Here is a 19,868-nt window from a genome sequence, read left to right on the forward strand (position 1 = left end):
CAGGAGCTAGGGATCTGGGTAACTACATTAATACTTTAAGATACCCTTCCCATAGGGACTACCCTGGGCTGATATGGTGAAGCAGGTGGGGTGGGGGAGATTTGGGGGGAGATTTGGAAAAGAGAAAAAGAGGTGGTGAGACTCACCAATCATCACTTCTCTTGAAATGGGAAAATTGCTATAAGCCCCAAATCAGCTTCAACCCAAGAGATCTCAGGAATCTTTTTCCCTGCATTCCTCTCATATTAGCAATTATAGCACAGAGGCTACTAGAGATCTCCAGGGGACTTGGGGGACAAGCTAGGGACAGTGGGCCAGGAGCAGGAAGAAAGAAGGTAGGTAGAAAGCAAGGGTGGTTTCTGGTAGAAGGGGCTAACCAACTAATGAGTTCATCCCACATCTCCCTTCTGGGCCCTCTCAATTCCTCCTCCACCCCCCTCTCCCTTGGGGGGAACTGGTGAAGGCATCGACTGAGGAAGAGGGGGTGTGGGGGGTGCTGCCCGAGGATTCACAGCATAGCTGAAGACCCCAGGTAGGAAGGGTAGGGCACCACCACCCTTCTCATCGGGCAGAACCATGTTGAGGGCAACTGGGAGTGCAGCAAGGTTACTGAAGTTGTAAGGATAGGCAGCAAGGAGTTGAGGACCATATACCAGTGGGTAAGATTCAGGGTAGAAAGTGACTTTGGCAGGTGCAGTCCCTTCTACACCCTCCCCAATCAATCCCTCAGCTCCAGTCTTCTCCCCCCCACCTGAAACCTCCTGCTTATCTTCAACCAGGGCCAAAGGGAACTCTTGCACTGGAGGATAGCTCCCATCTCCCACTGCTGGGGGTTCTTCTCCTCCTGAGATAACAGGATCCTGGAGAGAGGCAGCCTCAGGGCCCCCACCACCAATTCCCCCTCCTCCACCAGCCTCACCACTGGATGATGACACCTGCATTTCCTGAGGGGCCTCTTCCTTCACCCCACTGTCACCTAATCCCAGTCCTGATCCAGTCCCACTTCCCCCACTGCTCTTAGAATAGGCAATAACAGGTGTAGGGGTACCCCCTGGCTGCTCCCCAGTGTGCCTCTGCCCATGGCGGCTCAGGGCAGCTGCTGTCTTACACACCTTTGGACAATGGGAACAGGCAAAACGGGTCAAAGGCTTCCGGCCAGCCCGGGGTCCCTGGGTGCCCCCATTACCATGGGCTTCCTGGTGTTTGTGCAGCTTCCTTAGGGCTGAGAAAGCTTTGCCACAGTCTCCACACTGATGTTTCCACTCACTGCTGGTCTGTCCAGAAGGGCTTTCAGTGGATCTGGACTCCTCCCAGGCTCGTCTTTCAAACTTCCTTCTCCATCGAGAGCGGCGGCATTTGGAGGTCCCGCTACTGCTGCTGGTCCCGCTACTCCCCCCACCAGTGCCAACCAATTTCCGTTTAGGTTTATAGGAATAGTATGGCCGCCAGAGTTGGTCCTCACTCCCAGCCTCAGTCTCTTCTTCCTCCTCCTCCTCCTCCTCTTCTTCCTCCTCCTCCTCTTCACTGTCTTCTCCTTCAAGGCCACTAGCTTCTCCAGGGTGGAGGTCAGTTTCAGAAATTCTTCGAGTGACAATAGCTTCCTCACCTATTCGAACTGTGATCTGGCACAGTGGTGGTGGGGGCTGAGGTTGGGAAGAGTCTCCACCCCAGGTAAGCCCCCCAGAAGGGCCCATCCCCCCCCCCACCAGCTGGTTTGGCTGTGTATGTCAGAGTCTTTCCTGCCCGGAGGTTCCTACCCTTGTTCTCTTCTGCAGTGGCCCCTGGTGTGGTTGTAGCTGGGGTGGATGGTGTTGCTGTGACCACCGCTACTGCTGGCTGGGGTGGAGGGGGGTGGTATTCTCGTTTCTTAGGAGGCCTGGGTGGAGCTGTGTAGGCAATCACTGAGGCAGCCTGAGCTCCAGTTGTGCCAGTCGTGCTACTTCCTGTGCTGCTGCCCCCATGTACAATTACTGAAGGGGCTGGATGGGCAAAGGCAATGACGGAAGGTAGAGGGGCAGTGGTGGGAGGTGGAGGAGGGACAGGTGGGGGTGGGGGTGTTTTGGGGAGGATGGGGGGGGACAGCCGATGCAGATGGAGTGGGTTCTGGTGACAAAGGGGCAGAAGCAGGGGTAGAGGGTGCTCCTTGACTATAAGTCTTGTAGGGTCGCTTGGCAGACCGCATGGGGAGAAGGCGGTATAGCTTGAGAGTATTCAGCTTGGGTTTGTAGCCACCATTGGGGGTCTTCTCACTGGCCAAGAGGCCTGGGCTGATACCATGGAAAGCTCGCTGGTGAGTCTTCAAGTTGTAATAGGTGACAAATGTCTCCCAGCAGAAGATGCACTGGTACCTAGATAGAGGCAACAGGTCAACAGGAAACAGTGTTACATGGAAAACAGGTTCAGGTCATTTAAACCCAGAGGTTAGGATTTTCAGATTCCTTTTTTGTTTGTACATACTTCTAGCTGTCTGGAACATTATCTCTCAGGGATATCAGTTTCTAAAATCAGAAGAGACCTTGGAGACCCTTTATGTCCAATCCTTTCATTTTGTAAAATACACACACACACACACACACACACACACACACACACATCCCTAAGGCTTTGAATCCAGGTCCCAAAAAGGCTCTCTTTAAAAAATAGAATCTTAAAAAGACAGAACCCCCAGGATCTCAGAATTCCTGATTAGCTAGAAAGTAATCTCAGGGTTATATAGGCTGAGCTTCTGTCCTGGATGTAGAAATATAAACTTAGTTTCAGGTTTCTTTTCCCTAGTTCCCACCCCCAAAATCTGAGGTTCCAAGTAACTCACCTCCGTTCCCCTGTGTGCCACACCTCATGCTTGGTCCGGTATTCAGCCAGGGCAAACACCTTTTCACAGTAGCGGCAGGGATATTTCCTCCTCCATGAGTGCACATTACTATGCCGCTTCAGACTCGAGAGGGTCACATAGGAGCGTTCACAAGCCCCACAGACATACAGCACATGACCACCCACTACCTTCACCACATGCTCTGGACCCCCTCGAAAACTTGTGCTGGGGGAAACAGATGAATTTCGGATTGTTTCTGGGCTCTCTTCCTGGGAGCCTCCATCCCCTTGCCCACCTACTGTTCCCCGAGTCCCTGTCCCTCGCCTACACTGGGCCTCATGTGTCTGCAACCGTTTAGCATGGATAAAATTTTTCCCACAGCGAGGGCAGGGAAGAGACCGCCGGGGTAGGGAAGTCTGAGATGTAGGGACTTCACTTCCACTCCCCTGCCACTCCTTTGAAGGCCCAGTGGCAAAACTATCAATCTCAGGTGGACCTGGGGGCGGTGGAGCAGGAGGAACCCAAGCATCCCCATTTTCACTGAGTCCCTGAAGTCGTGAGATCCCTAGTCGCCGTCCCAAAGCCCCAATTTCTGCCATAGCTGCCCCGTCCCCACCACCTCCAGGCAGCGCCAGTCGGGCACTGTAGATGAAATTGAGGACGTCAGAGAAGGCGGCTGCTGGGACTCCTGGCAATTCTAGAACCCGGGGTGGGTGTGAAGCTGTAGGAGAGGAGGATGGTGGAGGTGGAGAGGAGGAGGAAGAAGAAAAGGAAAAGGAAGAGGAAGAAGAAGAAGAGGAGGAGGAAGAGGAGGAGGAAGAGGAGGCGGAAGCAGAAGAAGCAGAAGGGTTTGGGGCAGGGTCCCTTGTCTCAGGTGGCAGTGGTGATGGAGCTTGAGCTAGCAAGGCCTCTCTGAAGAAGGGGCTGGAGGCAGCCAGGACACTTCGATGAGCAGGGAATTTGGTGTCGCCAGCAATGAGGGTGACGTCACAGAAGAGGCCACGGAGACGCTGTTCATTGAGTTGGTGCAGCACAGCTGGGGCATGGGACGGGTCTGTCACCTCTGCAGGAGGGGGCATGGCGCCAGCCTGCAGAGGGAAGAGGGAAGGGCAAAGAAGATTCAATCTAGGGTTGAAGGAAGCTGTCCAGAAGGTTTTGGGACAATGGGGGAGAGGATGAGTTAAATCAGAGAGGGATAGGATACCAGGGGATCCAGGAATAGAGCCAAGGGTATGGAGATAGCAATCAATTGTAATAAACTGGGGAAATTAAATGTCAAGAAGGAAGAAAGGTCAAATTTAATGGAAAATAAATTGGAAAAGGTCAAATGTTGTGAATCAAAGGGCAAATGGGAGGGGGAGAAGTTCCCTGAAGCATCTGGTCAAAGGTGAAGAATCAAATTTCCAACATTGGGGGGTCCAAGAAACCAAAGTAGACAGGCTGATGGTTATATGAAAGTCTAATTCCCTTATAGAAGAAGTTCAAAGAAGTTAAATAGTTTGCCCATGATCACACAATTAGCAAGCAGCAAAAACAGGATTTGAACTCAGGACTTTTGACAAATCCAGTATTCTTTAAATATTTAAAATATTTAAATGCAGTTATTAGGATGTTGGTCAGAAAGAGAGGGTGTTTAGAGAGGCTAAGTAGTTGAAATAGTCAAGAGTTCGTGAAGTCACAAGGGATGAGGGTCAAGGAGGGCAATGACAATCAAAAGCCATGGAGGTCAGAGAATAAGGGAAAATATGAATATCTGAAATCACAATTATTTGGTGATAGGAATAATAAATAAGAAGTTTCAATGACCCTCATTTTGTATAACTCTCTAATCCTTAGACAAAATACTCATTTGCCCATTTGGCACAGTGTTCCTCGCCTACACCAATTCCCTATCCAAATTCAAGGTCTTATAGCAGGATTATATGCCCACTTCCTTGTCTTGAAACTCCCCCATCATAGCCTTTACCTGAGGGAGAGGTCAACATGGAGTGAAGGGGGTAGTTCCTTCAGCCTGGTCTCAATTTTCTGTGGAAAAATAAACAGATGAAAAAATCAATGGAATCTTATGGAAGATGGCAGGGGAGCAGAGAATGAAAGGGCAGAAGCTACAGAATGGGTGAGGGGAAGGGATGATCAAAGTAGACAGGCTGGTTCATTTTTGAACTTTCCTTTCTACAAAGGTAGCTCCAGCCAGGTCATTTGCATGACCTATAAAACTGATATTTGGCCCCAAAGAAATAAGACAATTCATTTGTAGAGTCTCATTATTAATCAAAAGTTTTGAAGACAGTTCATTTGCATTCTGTAAAATTATTGGCCTAAAGAAGTCTAGTCTATTAATTCCCATATTACCATCTCATTGCCCTATAATGATTCACCTATACAGCCCAAATTGATTTACACAATGCTAACCAAGTATTAAAGAAAACTTGAGATCTATATGATGCCTTTAATATAATAGGTTCCTTTAAATATCAAAGATGATTGGTAATCTTTCCCATAAGTCCCTTCCAGTTCTAGAATTCTATGGTTCCAGGTTTCAGTTGGCTGTTTCTCAATACCCAATTATGAGATTTAAAGCTGATGTTCACATAAACCACAAAGCTAGAAACTTTTTCTACCATAAAGATTTTCATAATAGGGCAATCAGTAAATTTCAGTTCAGTTATTCTCTACTCTTCCCAAAGATACAATTTCAAGTCTGATATAAGTCTGGTTCTTACTCCATTATCAAGTACTCTGATAGATTACACACACCTGCAAATCCATATACTCTTTATTTCATAGAGATATAGGGGAGGAACTACTTTGGGTTCTAATCTTGGATCTGTCACTTATAATAAACAGCTTTATGATGTTGACTATACAAAATAATACCTGCCCTTACTACATTAAGATTCCGTGAAAACTTAAGATTCTGTGAACACCACATAAACTTGAAACATAATGATCCCTTATGTGCTATAATACTTATTATGAAAAATGCTTTCATACAAATGATCTTATTCAATCCTCACAAGGAGGGTTTATTATGTCCATTTTACATATAATCAAACTGAGGTCCAGGATCAAATACCTACTAAGTGGTAGAATTCTGGGCTAGAATTCAGTCCAGAGCTCGCTCATTCGCTCTCACTGAGACATACTGTCTTTATACAAATATCTTTTGGAAGTCTTTTAAACATCCTCATATACAATTTCTCTAATGTACATATACACACTTAAAATACTCCCTGAATATGTTTGTTTGCAGCTTTTTGCACATTTGTTAAATTAAATGTTAAAAATTAGAAACTCCTTATAAAACATATGAATACATACACACACACATACCCTCACACACACACACATCTTCTCATAAACAGCCTAGTCTTCTCTAGTCTCTTTCAAGAGAGACATAACACTTTTAGATGGGAAAAGAAAGACAGAAAAGCATCGAAAGAATAGGACAAGAAAAGAGAACAAACCCTTAATTAGTAGAGGAGCAGAGACAGAGGCACTTAGATATATCAATATTAGATTATCCTCGCAAAGATTTCATATTATATCTCTCTCTTAGTGCCTAAAACAGCTTAAGCTCTACACATTACATACTTCAAAAATATTTATTGAATAAATGCTATATTGACTTGGAGATTTTTATGTTACAAAATGTTCCATTTGACCTTCACTAACAATTCTGAGACAGGTAGTACGTTATTATGCCCATTTTACAGATTAGGAAACTAACAACTGGATAAATTAAATGACTTGGCCAAGGTCACAGATCTGGTACATGTTAAAGCCATGAATAAAATCCAAGTCTAAATCTAAATATAGTAGGGGAGTTTTCCATACTTTCACTCACACAGAAAAAGATTATGTATGTGAATGCTTATCAAGTTTATCTTCTCTATATTCCTTTGGAAGCAGGTATTACCCGAATTTCCACCTTATTATAAATAGCCATCATCACCTTCACATATTTTGATAGGTATGCAATGTGTTAATGGGACAGGGATACCACTGTTCCTATCTTTGGGCAAATTGAGTTTTTGTGGGCCTGAGTATAATTTTCTTCACCTGAAAAATACTTGTACCATCTGTCAGGCATTTGAGTCAAGGGGAAAACAATTAATAGGTCTTAAATTCTTAAGTGTGTCTGGGACCTCATCAAAGGTGGATACTCCCTCTACAAGTATAAAATACAATCCATCCATGTTTTTTCATTTCTGGTCCATACTGTTCATGTAAATCTACCACAAAAAGACCTAGGCAATATATTGGAGGTATTCAGTCTTTCAATCTTCCATAGATACCAGTGTAGCATTAGGTTTCCTATTTATAACTCCTACAAACAAAATAGGCCTTTAAAAAGACATGATTTAATGTGCAATTTGGAAGTAGTAAAAATTGTTTCAATTATTCTCAATTTTCAGTTCCTCCATTAGAATGTGAAATCACTGAAAGCAGGGATTGCTTTTTTTCTTTGAATCCCAAATGCTCAGCACAATACCTGGCAAATAGAAGGTGCTTAGTTTACTGGTGACTATTCAATGTTGCCCTATTTCTCTGAGATATATTAACTGATGGACTAACTGAATATAATTGAAGTATATATCATAAATATTCTTACCCACGTGGCTTTTCCTACGTAATTTGTTAGGCAACTTTGAATCTCAATAAGAATTCCGTTCTTTAGTGTAGAGGGCCAGAACTCTGAAAAGTGTACTTGAATCTAGGTCACCATGGTGCTTATAGTTAAGCATATACTTAGTACTTCGTATGGTGATATAAAAGTTGTGCACACTCAGTGTGTTGTAGTGATGTAATCATGTTGAGGTATTTAAGGGAGTCTCAGACACAGAAGACTGACTCTTCTCAGCCACAGCTCTCTTAGCCACAGACACAAGACTTCAGATTCCATCTTTGACCAGCTACATGGTAGCTGTCCTGACTCCTTCACTCCCCCACTACAACCAAGGACTTGAGCTGATCTCAAGATCCTCCAGAGAACTAGCTGGGACATTACACTCTAGTATTTTGGGACAAGCTACAATCAATACAATGTCATTTGTAAACAGGAACATCTGGAGGTCTTTACCATCTATAAGGAATCCCTCCTCTTCCATTTGAACTCTTCCCAGGATATCCTCTATAATCAGCAAATAACTTTAGCAAGTATACATTATTTTCCTGCTTTATCTTTTGATTGTATGACCCGTATAATCAAAGGAACACGAATTCATCTCTGTTTCATCTATCTTGTGATCTTGTATCACCTTAATATATACATGAAAAGCAATTTTTGGAGTAGAGCATCAAGGATGCAATTTGCTTTGCCATGTAAAATGTTCTAATTAAAAAAATTTAAAAATAAGTGCAATGGGGTCTGTGTTCTGTCTTTGTGTGGTTATGAAAATGTCATCTTACTAAGAACTCTGCATATTTTTCCTGCTTTTAAAAATGATTTATATATTTTTAATAAGTGATAATTTTAATGTTTTTTCTATTATCCCCAAGTGAACGTTTCTTTTTTAAAAAGTCTCCAGAATAAGAAAGAATATAAACTTAAAGAACTTAATAAAAAGCTATACAATTTATCAAAACAAAGTCTTACATTAGCCATGTCTGAAAATATATGCCTCTTTCTACGTTTACATTCATGACCTCTCTCAGGTAAGAGTTGTGTTTTATCTTCATTCTTTTTAGCCTCATAGTTCATCACTTCATTGATCAGTGTTCTAAATTTTTTCAAAGAACAATATTATCATATAAATTGTTCTCCTAGTTTTTCCTTCACTCTATATCCATAGTTCTTTACATTTTCCTCTGAATTTGTCCATCATTTCATACAGCACAATAATATTCATATCCAATTCAATAAAATTAGATATTCCCTCTTGGTGGACATTCTTTTAATTTCCAAGTAATTGGCTCCCATGAAGAGAGAGAGCTACTATAAATGTTTTTGTATATTTATTTTTTCTCTTTAATGTTTTTGTGATATAAGATACAGATGTTTCAAAAAATGTGCAGAGTTTAGTAATTTGGGGGGCTTCCAAATTGTTAAAGCCCTATATAAACATATTTGTATTAATTCTTGCTGTGCCACTAATTTATGTAACCTTGAACAAATTACCTCTACTCTCTAAGGCTCAACTTCACTTGTAAGAGATTAGCCTAATGATCTCTAAATTTTCTTCCAGCTCTAAATCTACAAGGAATCTGAATTTCTTCAACCTAATTTATCATATGGATCTGTGATTAATCATATCCTACTTGGGCTTTCCTTCTCTATCTTCTAATATCCATAATTACTAGCCTGTTTCTTGACTCTTTACCAGAGGAAATTGCATGAGGAAGAGAAATTTTAACTACTCTCTTATCAACTCTAGGTAAAAGGCTGAAGAGGGGTGGGGGAACATGTGGGACTGGTAGTGGAATGCAATATATGGAATGATATTGGCTTAAAAGTAGCTTTCAAAATTTCAAGTTCCTTTAGCCTTCTCCCTGTTTCCCTCCCCACTTTTCCCAAGTAAGGTATATGAGATGAAAACCAATATACAAAAGGCATTAAAATAATTGCTCCTGACATTTAGTTCAAATGCTGGTTCATGTGACCTTGAGTCAAGTCACTGTGTCTGAGCCTTAGTTTCCTCATCTGTAAAACTAGAGGAATATTACTAGAAGTTCCTACTATGTTCCATGATATAGTATTTTACAAATAACATTCTCCTTGCAATAGGCAATTTAAGTATTACAGCCATTTTGTGAAGGAAAAAATAAACGTGTTCTTGTCATGGTATGAAGCCATTTTGCTAGTTTCACCAGAATTTAGCAGTGCCTTATAAGGCATAGAGTGAAGTCTCCCAAAGAGATAACTAAGATTAGTGAATTTTTAAAAAGGAGGCAGAGGTGAAAATATGGAAAACTAGAAAGGTATTCATATTAGAGCCACCAGGGAAGAATTGGCACAGAACCTTTGTTCTATGTGCAGAGAGAGATAGGATAAATTGCCAACTTCAAGCCAGCTCAATTTGATTCTATTTACCACTTTTCCTCATGATGACAGCTGTTGTTTGGTGCCTACTTATCTTCCTTACCATAAACAAAAACCTACTAAGCACCTACTGTGATCTGGGCACCTTAATATTCTGAAAATACAAATATGAAGCCTGGGAGTAGTCAAAGTTTTGTGGAAGAGATGGTACTAAAATTAGATCTTGAAGGGTAGGATTAAGACTAAGAGGTGAGGAAAGCGGGCCATATTGTTGGCAGAGGCTGCAAAGCCCTTCCAAACTTGGCTCTATCCTACTTTTTGAGCAAGCCTTATTACACTGCGCCATGCACCTACAATCCAGCTAAACCTGATCTCATCCTTCTCACAAATGAGTCATCTTCTCCCATCTCTGTCTACTAGCTGTCCCCATCTCCCACCTGTGTCTTAAAATTCTTATCTTCCTTCAAAGTTCTACTCAAATACTACTTCCTATATGACACCTTTCTTGATTTTCCCAGCTAATTTACCTGTGTAATTCTAATTTAGTTACAGACACTTTCGGATATTGTTACCATAGGAAATAGGATCTTGTTGGGTAGTTACAGTTTAAGTGTCATTTAGAGTTAACTTATATCTGAGAGAGACTGAGAGTTACCAAGAGAGACCATCTTTCCTGAAAGACTGAGTTAGTCAATATTTTTGTGGAAAATTATAGAAACATTTTGAGAGAATTTTGTTTTAACTCATTCTGTGTTTAACTCATCTACACCCTGATAAGATACTGTCCTTTTGGGAGAGCTGAATGGTGGGACTCTGTTTCCAATGTCAGTAAAAAACCCAGCAGCTACAGATGATCTTATTTTCTTAGAGCAGATATATTGTTGAAAAATCTAAATATGTTTTTTTCATTGTTAATCACTTAATAAATTGAATAGGCAATAGCATTGATATTTAAGCAAGCCTATGAGAGAGAGAAAGGAACAAGAAAAGGAAGAAGAGGGGAGGGAGGGGAAGAGAAGGAAAGCTTATGGGAAAAGAGTTTTATCCAATTTATAAACTGTGGTAGAGGTTCAGAAAGAATTAATGATATGCATTTCTATTAATTTATAAGCAAGGGGCAGCTAGTTGGTGTAGTGGATAGAGCACCAGCCCTGAAGTCAGGGAGACCTGAGTTCAAATATGTCCAAAGATACATAATACTTCCTAATTGTGTGACCCTGAGCAAGTTACTTAACCCCAATTGCCTCAGGGGGAAAATTATAAGCAAATAAATCTTTGATTGCCTTAAAGAGTAAAGAAATGAGCCAGTAGTAGTTACTGGCATGGTAGTTGATAATCATATCATAATGTATTACAAAGCTAATCTAACTTCACTCGGGCTATCCAAGAGTTGTTACACCTAAATTTATTACATTTTTTATTTGTTTTGCACATATTTTGTTTATACTTATGTGTAATTCATATTTTATCTCCTCATAGAATGTATTGTTGGGCCTTTGGCATAATATTATGCTCCTTAAGGGAAGTAAATGATTTATTTTCATTTTTTTATACCCATAGTATTTAATGTGCTGATTTACTGATTGAAAGTATGCTTTGTAAAAGAGAATTTTTTAAATTGGTCCTTAAAGGACAGAGTACTTAAAACTGGGAGAGATGGTAATGACAGTAAGAAAGTACTGAAGAAAAAAGAAAATGATTAAGAAAGCAAAGATTTATTATAAGCAAAGTCTCTGATGACATTTTGAAGTTTTCTTCCTAGGATAGGGATGCCTGAATGGGGATTGGTGCTGGAAGTCTCTATGACAGATATAGACTAAGGCACATACTTTCATGTGCAAGTTAGTAAAATCTTAGACTTATATATAATATTTAAAACATTACAAGACCTTTTCATAATATTTTGTCTCATTTTACCTTCACAAAAACTTTGCTGCAGTTGGTAAGCAAGGCTTTATTATCCCTATTTTATAATTGGGTAAGTGGCTTATTTATAGTTAAACAGCTACCAAGTAAGAACTAAGTCTCCTGAGTCAGTGCAAGTCCTGTGCTTTTCCTCTTCTACACTACATTGGTTCATACAGCTGTTCACATTCAAGATACTCTTCTCCTATAGGCATACCAAGTACACATTCATACTCACATTGCAGATTTGCCCCAACATATCCTCTCCAACATCTGTCCCAAGATACATGTACACCATTATTTAGAGACACATCAAATGTGTCTAAACCCAGATATCACCACATACACTTTCATACATGCCTTTCATGACCCATCATTCTCTCTCTCTCACACACACACACACACACACACACACACACACACTCACTCTCATTATAAACCACTCCCACAGTACATATATAATTAAATGAGGAAGACCAATCCAAAGACCCAAAATACATACTCTAATCAGGAAGTGAATTCCCTTTCCTGTCCCTAAATGCTCAAGATTATGGCTCATTATTTTTCAGAAGAGACTTTATAGACACAAAGTAAGATAGTCACAGAGTTAAAAGGAACTAGAAAACTTCAATTCTGTGTCCTCCACTTTGATATAAACTGCGTATGCTTATGAACCCAGAGGCCTACAAATACTAACATACATACATACATGCACACATATACTCCCCCATCTCTCCCCCTTATCCCAACCTCAAACTTCCTTTCCAACTTTCTTTCTCCAAAATCCACTGGTCTTCACCAGCTGAGAGGCCCGAATATACATAACAGTCCCAATAGTATGTACACAGGTAAGTTTGGGAGCACTTTATATACAAAGGTAATACTATAGTCACATGAATAACACTTAGCTCTATTTCATTGTTTCCCTTATACACATATCTTATGTTTGAACAGCATTCTTTAAAAACATACACACACATATTCTCACACCAAAAGGAAAGAATAATACAACAAAGAGATATATACAAAACTTAGCCCAAAAAGCACTTCCCAAAGAAGCACACACCCAAACCAACCTAATTACTTTCCTTCTCCAAATGAATATCTATCAACCAACAAGCATTTATTAAATTCCTATTCTGTATCAGAACTGTGCTGTAGCACCTACCTCCACAATGGAGATATAAAGATAAAAAGTTTACTTTAATAGGAGGAGATACTATACCCATATAGAACATACAAAATAAAGCGGGGGGGGGGGAGGGGGAGTACAAGTTAATGTCTGTCTTTTGGCCTAAAAACATTCTTCCATGTCAGATGAGACAATATAGAAGGTGGTACTTGAATTGAGTTTTGAAACAAATTAAGGATTGAAGCATCATAAATGAGGAAGGAGTGAATTACAGGCATATAAGGGGTTAAGTGGCATTTCTAACTAGAAAAGCTCCAGATCTGTGTTTCTATTTCTAATATCAGTCTCTTTCCTGAACTCTAATTTTATGCCAATAACTTCTGGCCATTTCAAAGTGAATGTTAAGTAGATATCTCAAATGCAACACAGCCTATTCAGGAGCAAGGTATAATGGTAGAATACTGGACCTGAAGTCAAGAAAAACTTGGGTTCAAATCTTACTTCAACTACTTATCTCTGTGACCCTGTGAGAGCTCTTGCTTCAGTGAACTCTCATCTGTAAAATGAGAAGGGTTGGTTTTAATGGCCTCACAGTCACTTCTAGCTCTCTATCTATGAACCTATGTCCAAAATCATAATCTTCCAAGTTCCCATTCAAAATTCATCCCCATTCTGACCTTCACAATTTTGTTGAAGACATTATCTTTCTAGTCATTCAGATATGCAACCTCAGTGTCCAACTTCTTACTCTTATTCACTTCACATATCCAAAATGTTGCAAAGAATCATTGTGTTATCACAATATCTCTCCATTATATTTTCTTTCCACTCCCACAGCCTGGTAGCCCTAGTCCAGGCCCTCCTCAACTGTCTCCTAAACTACTGTAATAGCTTTCTAGCCAGACTATCTGCTTTAAAACTCTTCCATTCACATACAATTTTTCCAGGCCTATTATTTCCCTCCACAAATCTTAAACTATAGCTTAACTGATTTTGCTGTCCCATACCCACAAGATATTTCCTTTCTCTACACTCTTTTATTATCCCCTTTGCTCATGCACTCCCCACCTCATTTCTCCCACTTCTTACGATCTCTAGTTTCAAAATTCATTTCAAATGCCACCTATATATTTTATATATACTTACACAAACATACATATTATCTCCTCTCTTTGGTCCTCGATGGCAGACTAGCTTTTTTTTTTTTTCTATATATATCTAGAGGATAGTGTCTATGTGCTTAGCACATAGAGATAGTTAATAAATGCTTGTTGATTGAGTTGGTAAAATAAAATAAACTCACTGGGATAAGTCACCTTTCTAAACTTCAGTCTCCTTATCTATAAATTGGGAATAACCCTTTTATATATCTCATTAAACTTCTGAGAAGTGCAAATGAAATAATATATATTATCTCACTTGGCAAACCATAAAGTTCTGTGTACCTAGCAAACATTATTTTCATCCTAGGTATATCAATTATACTACAAGGGGACATATATGATAAGAACACACAAACACAACAAATAATAAATGCGTACTTCCTAGGAGCACAGAATCACAACACGTCTATCTCATCACACAGAATATCACACGACATAATCCAACATTCCAAAGTGGTTCAAGTATTACTTTGCGCAAGTTTTTCAATTTCCTGACTACAATATGTAAGATTTATATTTACATATGACTAAAACAGGAGACACTGAGCAAGGAGGGAGATCATATAGTGCCAGGAAAAGCACTATGGTGGAATTAAAGGAAGTTGTTTGAATATTGACTCGTTGATTTATTTCCTGATCCTGGACAACTTATCTGAATCAATAAACCTTTATTAAATGCCAGATACTGTACTTAACCTCTCTGAGTCTAGGTATACTTATTTGAAAATTATTAAGTTGGGCTAGATGACCTCTAAAGTCCCTTCTAATTGTAGATCCTTGATTTTATGTACTTATGTACTCACGGAGAGAGAAATCAAACAAGGCATACATTGCAGTCAGTCAAACACGTAGCTATGAGACATACATATATATATACATGGTAATATAGCAACATCATAGTCTCTCTATAACAAACTATGTTTGATAACGTCACTTATACTGACCCACGTAATATAGCCACGAAGCACTCTACACAACTTCACCCTCCCCACTCGTAGCGAGAGGTAGGAAAGAGGGTGAATAGACCCCTCCCCCCAGCCTATACCTCTTCCCAACCCAACAAATCTTAAGAGCCCAGAAGAAAACAACTCAAGAGTCACCGTACACTCCCAGCCACCATACATCCTTAACATCCCAGTCGAAAAGACCCCCACAGCTTACTAGCCTTTTATCCCCCTACATCACAACTCCAATCCTAGGCTCTTAACTCTGCATCCCCTCCCTCCCTCTCGGATACTACGCCATCACACTCCCAGCAGAAAGCAGAGCCTAGACTCGGCCCCGCCCCACCCCCACCCTATCCCCTTTGGAGGAGGGGGACGAAAGAGGGAGGAGAGAGACTAGGTTGCATAATTAACCCTTCCTCAGCCCCTTATTGAGTGGAAGGGCCAGTAGCCCCCACGACCTAGGCACAAAGACATCCCTGCAGTTCGTTCCCAGTGGAGAGGTTGCCCACCAGATGCCACTAATTCGGGGTCTACGTTGGCAGTGCCCCGGAAGGGAGGCGGGTGCTCTCAGCGGGCTCGCAGCAAGAGTTCTGCGCCGCCCTGGGCGGAGCCTGGAGGGGGTCCCGGGGTCTTCCCCGCCCGGACCCCCCTAATCTGGGGCCCACAATCCTTCAGCGCCCCGCGGCCTTGAGTCTAGGGAAGGGCCGGCCGTGCGCGTCCGCGTCCGAGGAAAGAGGCCCAGGCCGGTCGGGGTAAGGTGAGGCGGGACGTGGGAAAGGGGCCCAGGCGTCCCTGGCTCCGGCCCACCTGACTGTGATGGCGCCTCGTCCGCCAGGCCCAGTTCATCGCCTTGGCCGCTCCCGGCCACTCCGGCTAAGGCCACTTCTCGCTTCTGCTCCGGCTCCTGCTCTGACTTCGGTTCCGGCCCAACCCCCCCACCCCCCCCACCCCCCCCCAGTGCCCGGCCCGGCCCCGGCCCTGCCGCCGCTGCCGCCACCGCCGCCGCTGACATCATCGGTCCCCCTCCCCCCGGAAACACCCCCCCAGCACCCCCCTCAGACACACCGTCCCCCACCGCCGACACTGCTGCCTGGCCTGGAGAGAGAGGATGGGGGGGGGGGGGCGCTGAGCATACACAACCCACACACTCACCCCAGCGAGCTGGGTCAGCAACAACAAGCACAGGGACACAGTGCTACAACTGGGAGGAAAATGTAACATGTTACTCGTGATGACAGACAGCTGTGCCCCTAACAACATTACACAGCAATACCCACAGTAACTGCTCTCCACCAGGCTAGGCCAGTAAGCAAAGGGTACATGTACCAGGCAGCACTTGTGTGGATGCAAAACAAAGTACTTGAATACAGTTCTGTATTGAAAGGGGGCCACAATACAGCATAAGGAAGGGGGTGGCAGACAGAAGAAAGAATACATAATACAAGATTCATATAATGCACCACCAGCAGGAATGGAAATACAACTCTGCCAGGGAGACAAAATGCACAAAAAAGGAGAAAGATGCATGGAGTAGCAATGCAGTCACACACACATGGTATAGGAGACACTGTAATCAGCTGTATTCTAGAAATATACATATCACTACTGAGGAACACTGGTATGCAGTCCACAGAAAATAAATGAGGACTCTAAGAATGCTTCACAGGCCAGGGCAGAAAGACATAATAGGAATAGGAAATAACTCCCACATCGTGAGAGGTGGAGGAGGGAGGGGAAAACTAGAAGATTGGACCAAGACACTTATATATTCCTCCTAACATCAGGACATAGTGAGATTCCAAACAACTTTCCAGTCAGCCAAAGCACAAAATATAAGATTCACATGTGTGTCTACACACAACATATACCAGGATAAGTATCCATACATATGATCAATATACTAGACGACTGAGAAACTCAAAATACCCAAGCCAAAAAAAAAAAAATCAACTTATACAAATGTAAAAATTATGCCATAGAAAGATGAGAGGGTCAGAAGCTGAAAAACAGCATAAGTAAAAGACTCAATGGTAGTCTTCAAAAGACAGGTAATAATACTCATTCTTGCAGAAACTTGGGAACAGCAGTAAATGACTTAAAGCAGCAGCACTCTGTTGATTGATGAAGTCTCAAGGAGAAAGACAGCAAATAGAGATCTACAACATTTAGAGTTCAGAAATGACAATACACAAGAGATGAGAAGTCGCTTCAGAGATTGACACAAAAAAAGATAGTCACAATTAGAAACAAACCTGATAAAACACAGGAAATAATAGTGAATAGAGCAGAGTTAAAGAGAGACAAAAGATACCCTGTCTCTCAGGGATGACACCCCCAACTCCCACTCCAAGATTCCATGGGAGAACCTGATCCCCTCCTTGAGGTCATAATGGCTAATGGCTGGAGCTCTGAGAAGCCAGGAAGAGCAGCAGAAGGCAGAAAGCAAACTATGGTGTCTAGAGAGCCATGGTGAGTCTGAGGGCCCAGTAGGGTGCATGCTAACATCTAATCTCCACCTTTGGGGTTGCTTTCCCTCTTCCCCCAGTCCTAAGTTCTTCTACTATCTAGGACTCCAATATAATAGACATATCCCTGAATCAGATTGTACACAGACACAAGATGTCCCTGGAACACATACGACATCACAGATACACATGTGACATCCAGACCCCTCCTATACCAAGACAGCAAAATATTGAACATGCCACTCATTTTAGGAGGCAAAATGCACTACCATTTTGGACCATCCTTTTAATTTTCTTCATGATAATAATCAGAATCATATAGCATCACAATACCTTCCATCCTTTAGGATCTTCCAACTCTTAGAGTCCCCCAGGATACCAAACTTTATCCCATCCCTACTCCAACCCTTAGTGCTTTCATAATACAACAATTACAGCATTATTGCCATAGACCTTGGAGAATTTGGGGGTGGGGAAGAGAAGGGAAGAATTGCCCTCCTTGGTTTCTCCATGTCCAAAAAGGTCTTAACTCTAACTATTTCCATGTACTCCAAGGACCTTTCTATTGCCTCTCTCCATCCTTCCTGCTCTCTCCTGTCTCCCCTCCATTCCCCCTCTCCCACAGGTTGCCATGTGCCCCTCCTCTCTGACACTGGATGACTTCACCCAACCATCACCATCCCCCTCTCCACCAGGGGAGGAAAGGAACAAAAGCCTACCTTGGCACCAACGATGCCGCCCCACAGATGCCACCAAGGGGCTACTTGTGGCATTGCTGGGTGGAGGCCTTCCTGCAGGCTTTGTGGGGCCCTTCTCCAGAATGGCCTATCAAGCTTCCTATCTACCCTCCCTTGAACTTCTTCTTTGCCGATGCCTTTTCCACCTTCCCATCGCCTTTCTCCTCAGACTTCGAGGCTGTCCACTGCTGGGGCCTGCAGGTAATCGACAGAGAGCCTGGCTCCATGCCCTCCTCAACGTCCTCAGCATTGGTTGTGCCTACACCTCTGTCCTGGTTGTGCCTGCTGGCAATGCAGCCACTGTCCGAAAAGGCTCCTCCACCGTCTGTTCTACACTCCTTGCCCTGTGTTTGGAGAGTCAGCGACTCAGTAGCTATGACTGGTGTGGCCTGGTTGGCAGCACTCTGGGCTTACTTATCATTGTGGGCCCAGGGTTGGGCACTCTACAGAAGGGATCAGAAGGGGTCTACACAGCCCTCGGCTATGTATTGGCTGTCTTGGGTGGCCTTGCCCTCGCCCTGGGGCTGTTGGTTTACAGATCCCTGGACTTCCCTTCCTCCCTACTGACTGTGGCATTTCTGTTTGGTGTAGTAGGGCTGATGGGGGCCTTGCCAGGGCTTTTCCTGTTGCAGACACCTGTGATACCCCATGACCCACTGAGTTGGAGCTGTGTTTGGGCTGTTGGGGTTCTGGCCCTTGTTTCATTTGTATGTGCCAGCTATGCTGTCACCATGGCCCACCCAGCATTGGTGTGTGCTGTGCTACATTCTGAGGTGGTGGTGGCACTGATGCTGCAATACTATGTACTCTGTGAGGCTGTGACACCATTTGACATCATGGGGGCAGGTGTTGTATTAGGTAGCATTGCCATCATCACTGCTCAGAATCTCAGTTGTGATCGGGAAGGAGAGGGTCTTAAAGAATGAGGCTGTGTGTGTGTGTGTGTGTGTGTGTGTGTGTGTGTGTGTGTGTGTTGGGGGGTACAAAGTTGGGGCTTAGGACTCAATGTAGAGGAGAAAGTAACTCTCAATTACACTAGTAATTGGGAGTCAAAGAACAAGACAATCTTGGAAACTTGATCGAAATTACTGAAAACCAAAGACTGACTCTGGAGGACCTTCGGAAGAGAGGCTTAAAGGAATATAAGGGACAAAGCAGACCTGGAACAGTAGGATTGGGAGGTAAATAGGAAGGATCTTAGAAGGCAAGTATTAGTTGGGTTTTCCAGGTAGGATAAGAGATGAAAGGCACACTTTCTATATGAAAATAGGCAGGTGATTTCCAATGAGGCTGGGGAAGAGAGAACCCAAAGGGAGAATGACAGGTCATGGTGGGGAATGTGTGATAGAGAGTTGCTACGGATTGACCTGGAAAACTCGAGTGGGAGAGACACAATGCTGACCTCAAATTAGGAAAAATCTAGGGGAGCCCTTGGCGTCATCTCTGCTTTGGGGTTGTGGGGGTGGGAGGAATCAGCCAACCCCTCTCCAGGTGATCCTGATTATTTGTGGATCGCAAATCCATCGCTGTCTCCTAAAAATAAAATTTATTAGTGACAGAAGGGAGCCCCCTGGGGTATCTCCATCACCTAATAATAGACCTCAGGATTCATATACTGTTATGGGAAAGGACATTTGGTAGAATAGGCCTGGACTCCTCGCTGTGGAACAGGCCCCAGAGCCGCGGGCCTTTCCTGGTGTCGTAAGGGGTTGGGAGATCCGGCTC

At 42.9% G+C, this 19,868-nt stretch overlaps 2 protein-coding genes across 2 annotated transcripts; one reads left to right on the plus strand and one right to left on the minus strand.

The window, feature by feature from the left end:
- Positions 1 to 237: 237 nt before the first annotated feature.
- Positions 238 to 16,137, minus strand: ZBTB4 (zinc finger and BTB domain containing 4). The gene is given in 6 exon segments (XM_074311802.1): positions 238 to 1,704; positions 1,706 to 2,091; positions 2,093 to 2,348; positions 2,813 to 3,900; positions 4,779 to 4,837; positions 16,094 to 16,137. Coding segments are annotated over 4 exon segments (3,036 nt in total). The 5' UTR covers positions 3,892 to 3,900; positions 4,779 to 4,837; positions 16,094 to 16,137; the 3' UTR covers positions 238 to 389.
- A 1,204-nt stretch (positions 16,138 to 17,341) lies between these two features.
- On the plus strand, positions 17,342 to 19,701 carry SLC35G6 (solute carrier family 35 member G6). Its single transcript, XM_074311813.1, has 2 exons — positions 17,342 to 17,410; positions 18,032 to 19,701. Exons 1-2 carry the CDS (start codon positions 17,408 to 17,410, stop codon positions 19,067 to 19,069), a joined length of 1,041 nt encoding a protein of 346 aa, XP_074167914.1. The 5' UTR covers positions 17,342 to 17,407; the 3' UTR covers positions 19,070 to 19,701.
- The last annotated feature ends 167 nt before the right edge of the window (positions 19,702 to 19,868 follow it).

This window comes from Sminthopsis crassicaudata, chromosome 4 (assembly GCF_048593235.1).
Source record: "Sminthopsis crassicaudata isolate SCR6 chromosome 4, ASM4859323v1, whole genome shotgun sequence".
In the NCBI taxonomy this organism is placed as follows: domain Eukaryota; kingdom Metazoa; phylum Chordata; class Mammalia; order Dasyuromorphia; family Dasyuridae; genus Sminthopsis; species Sminthopsis crassicaudata.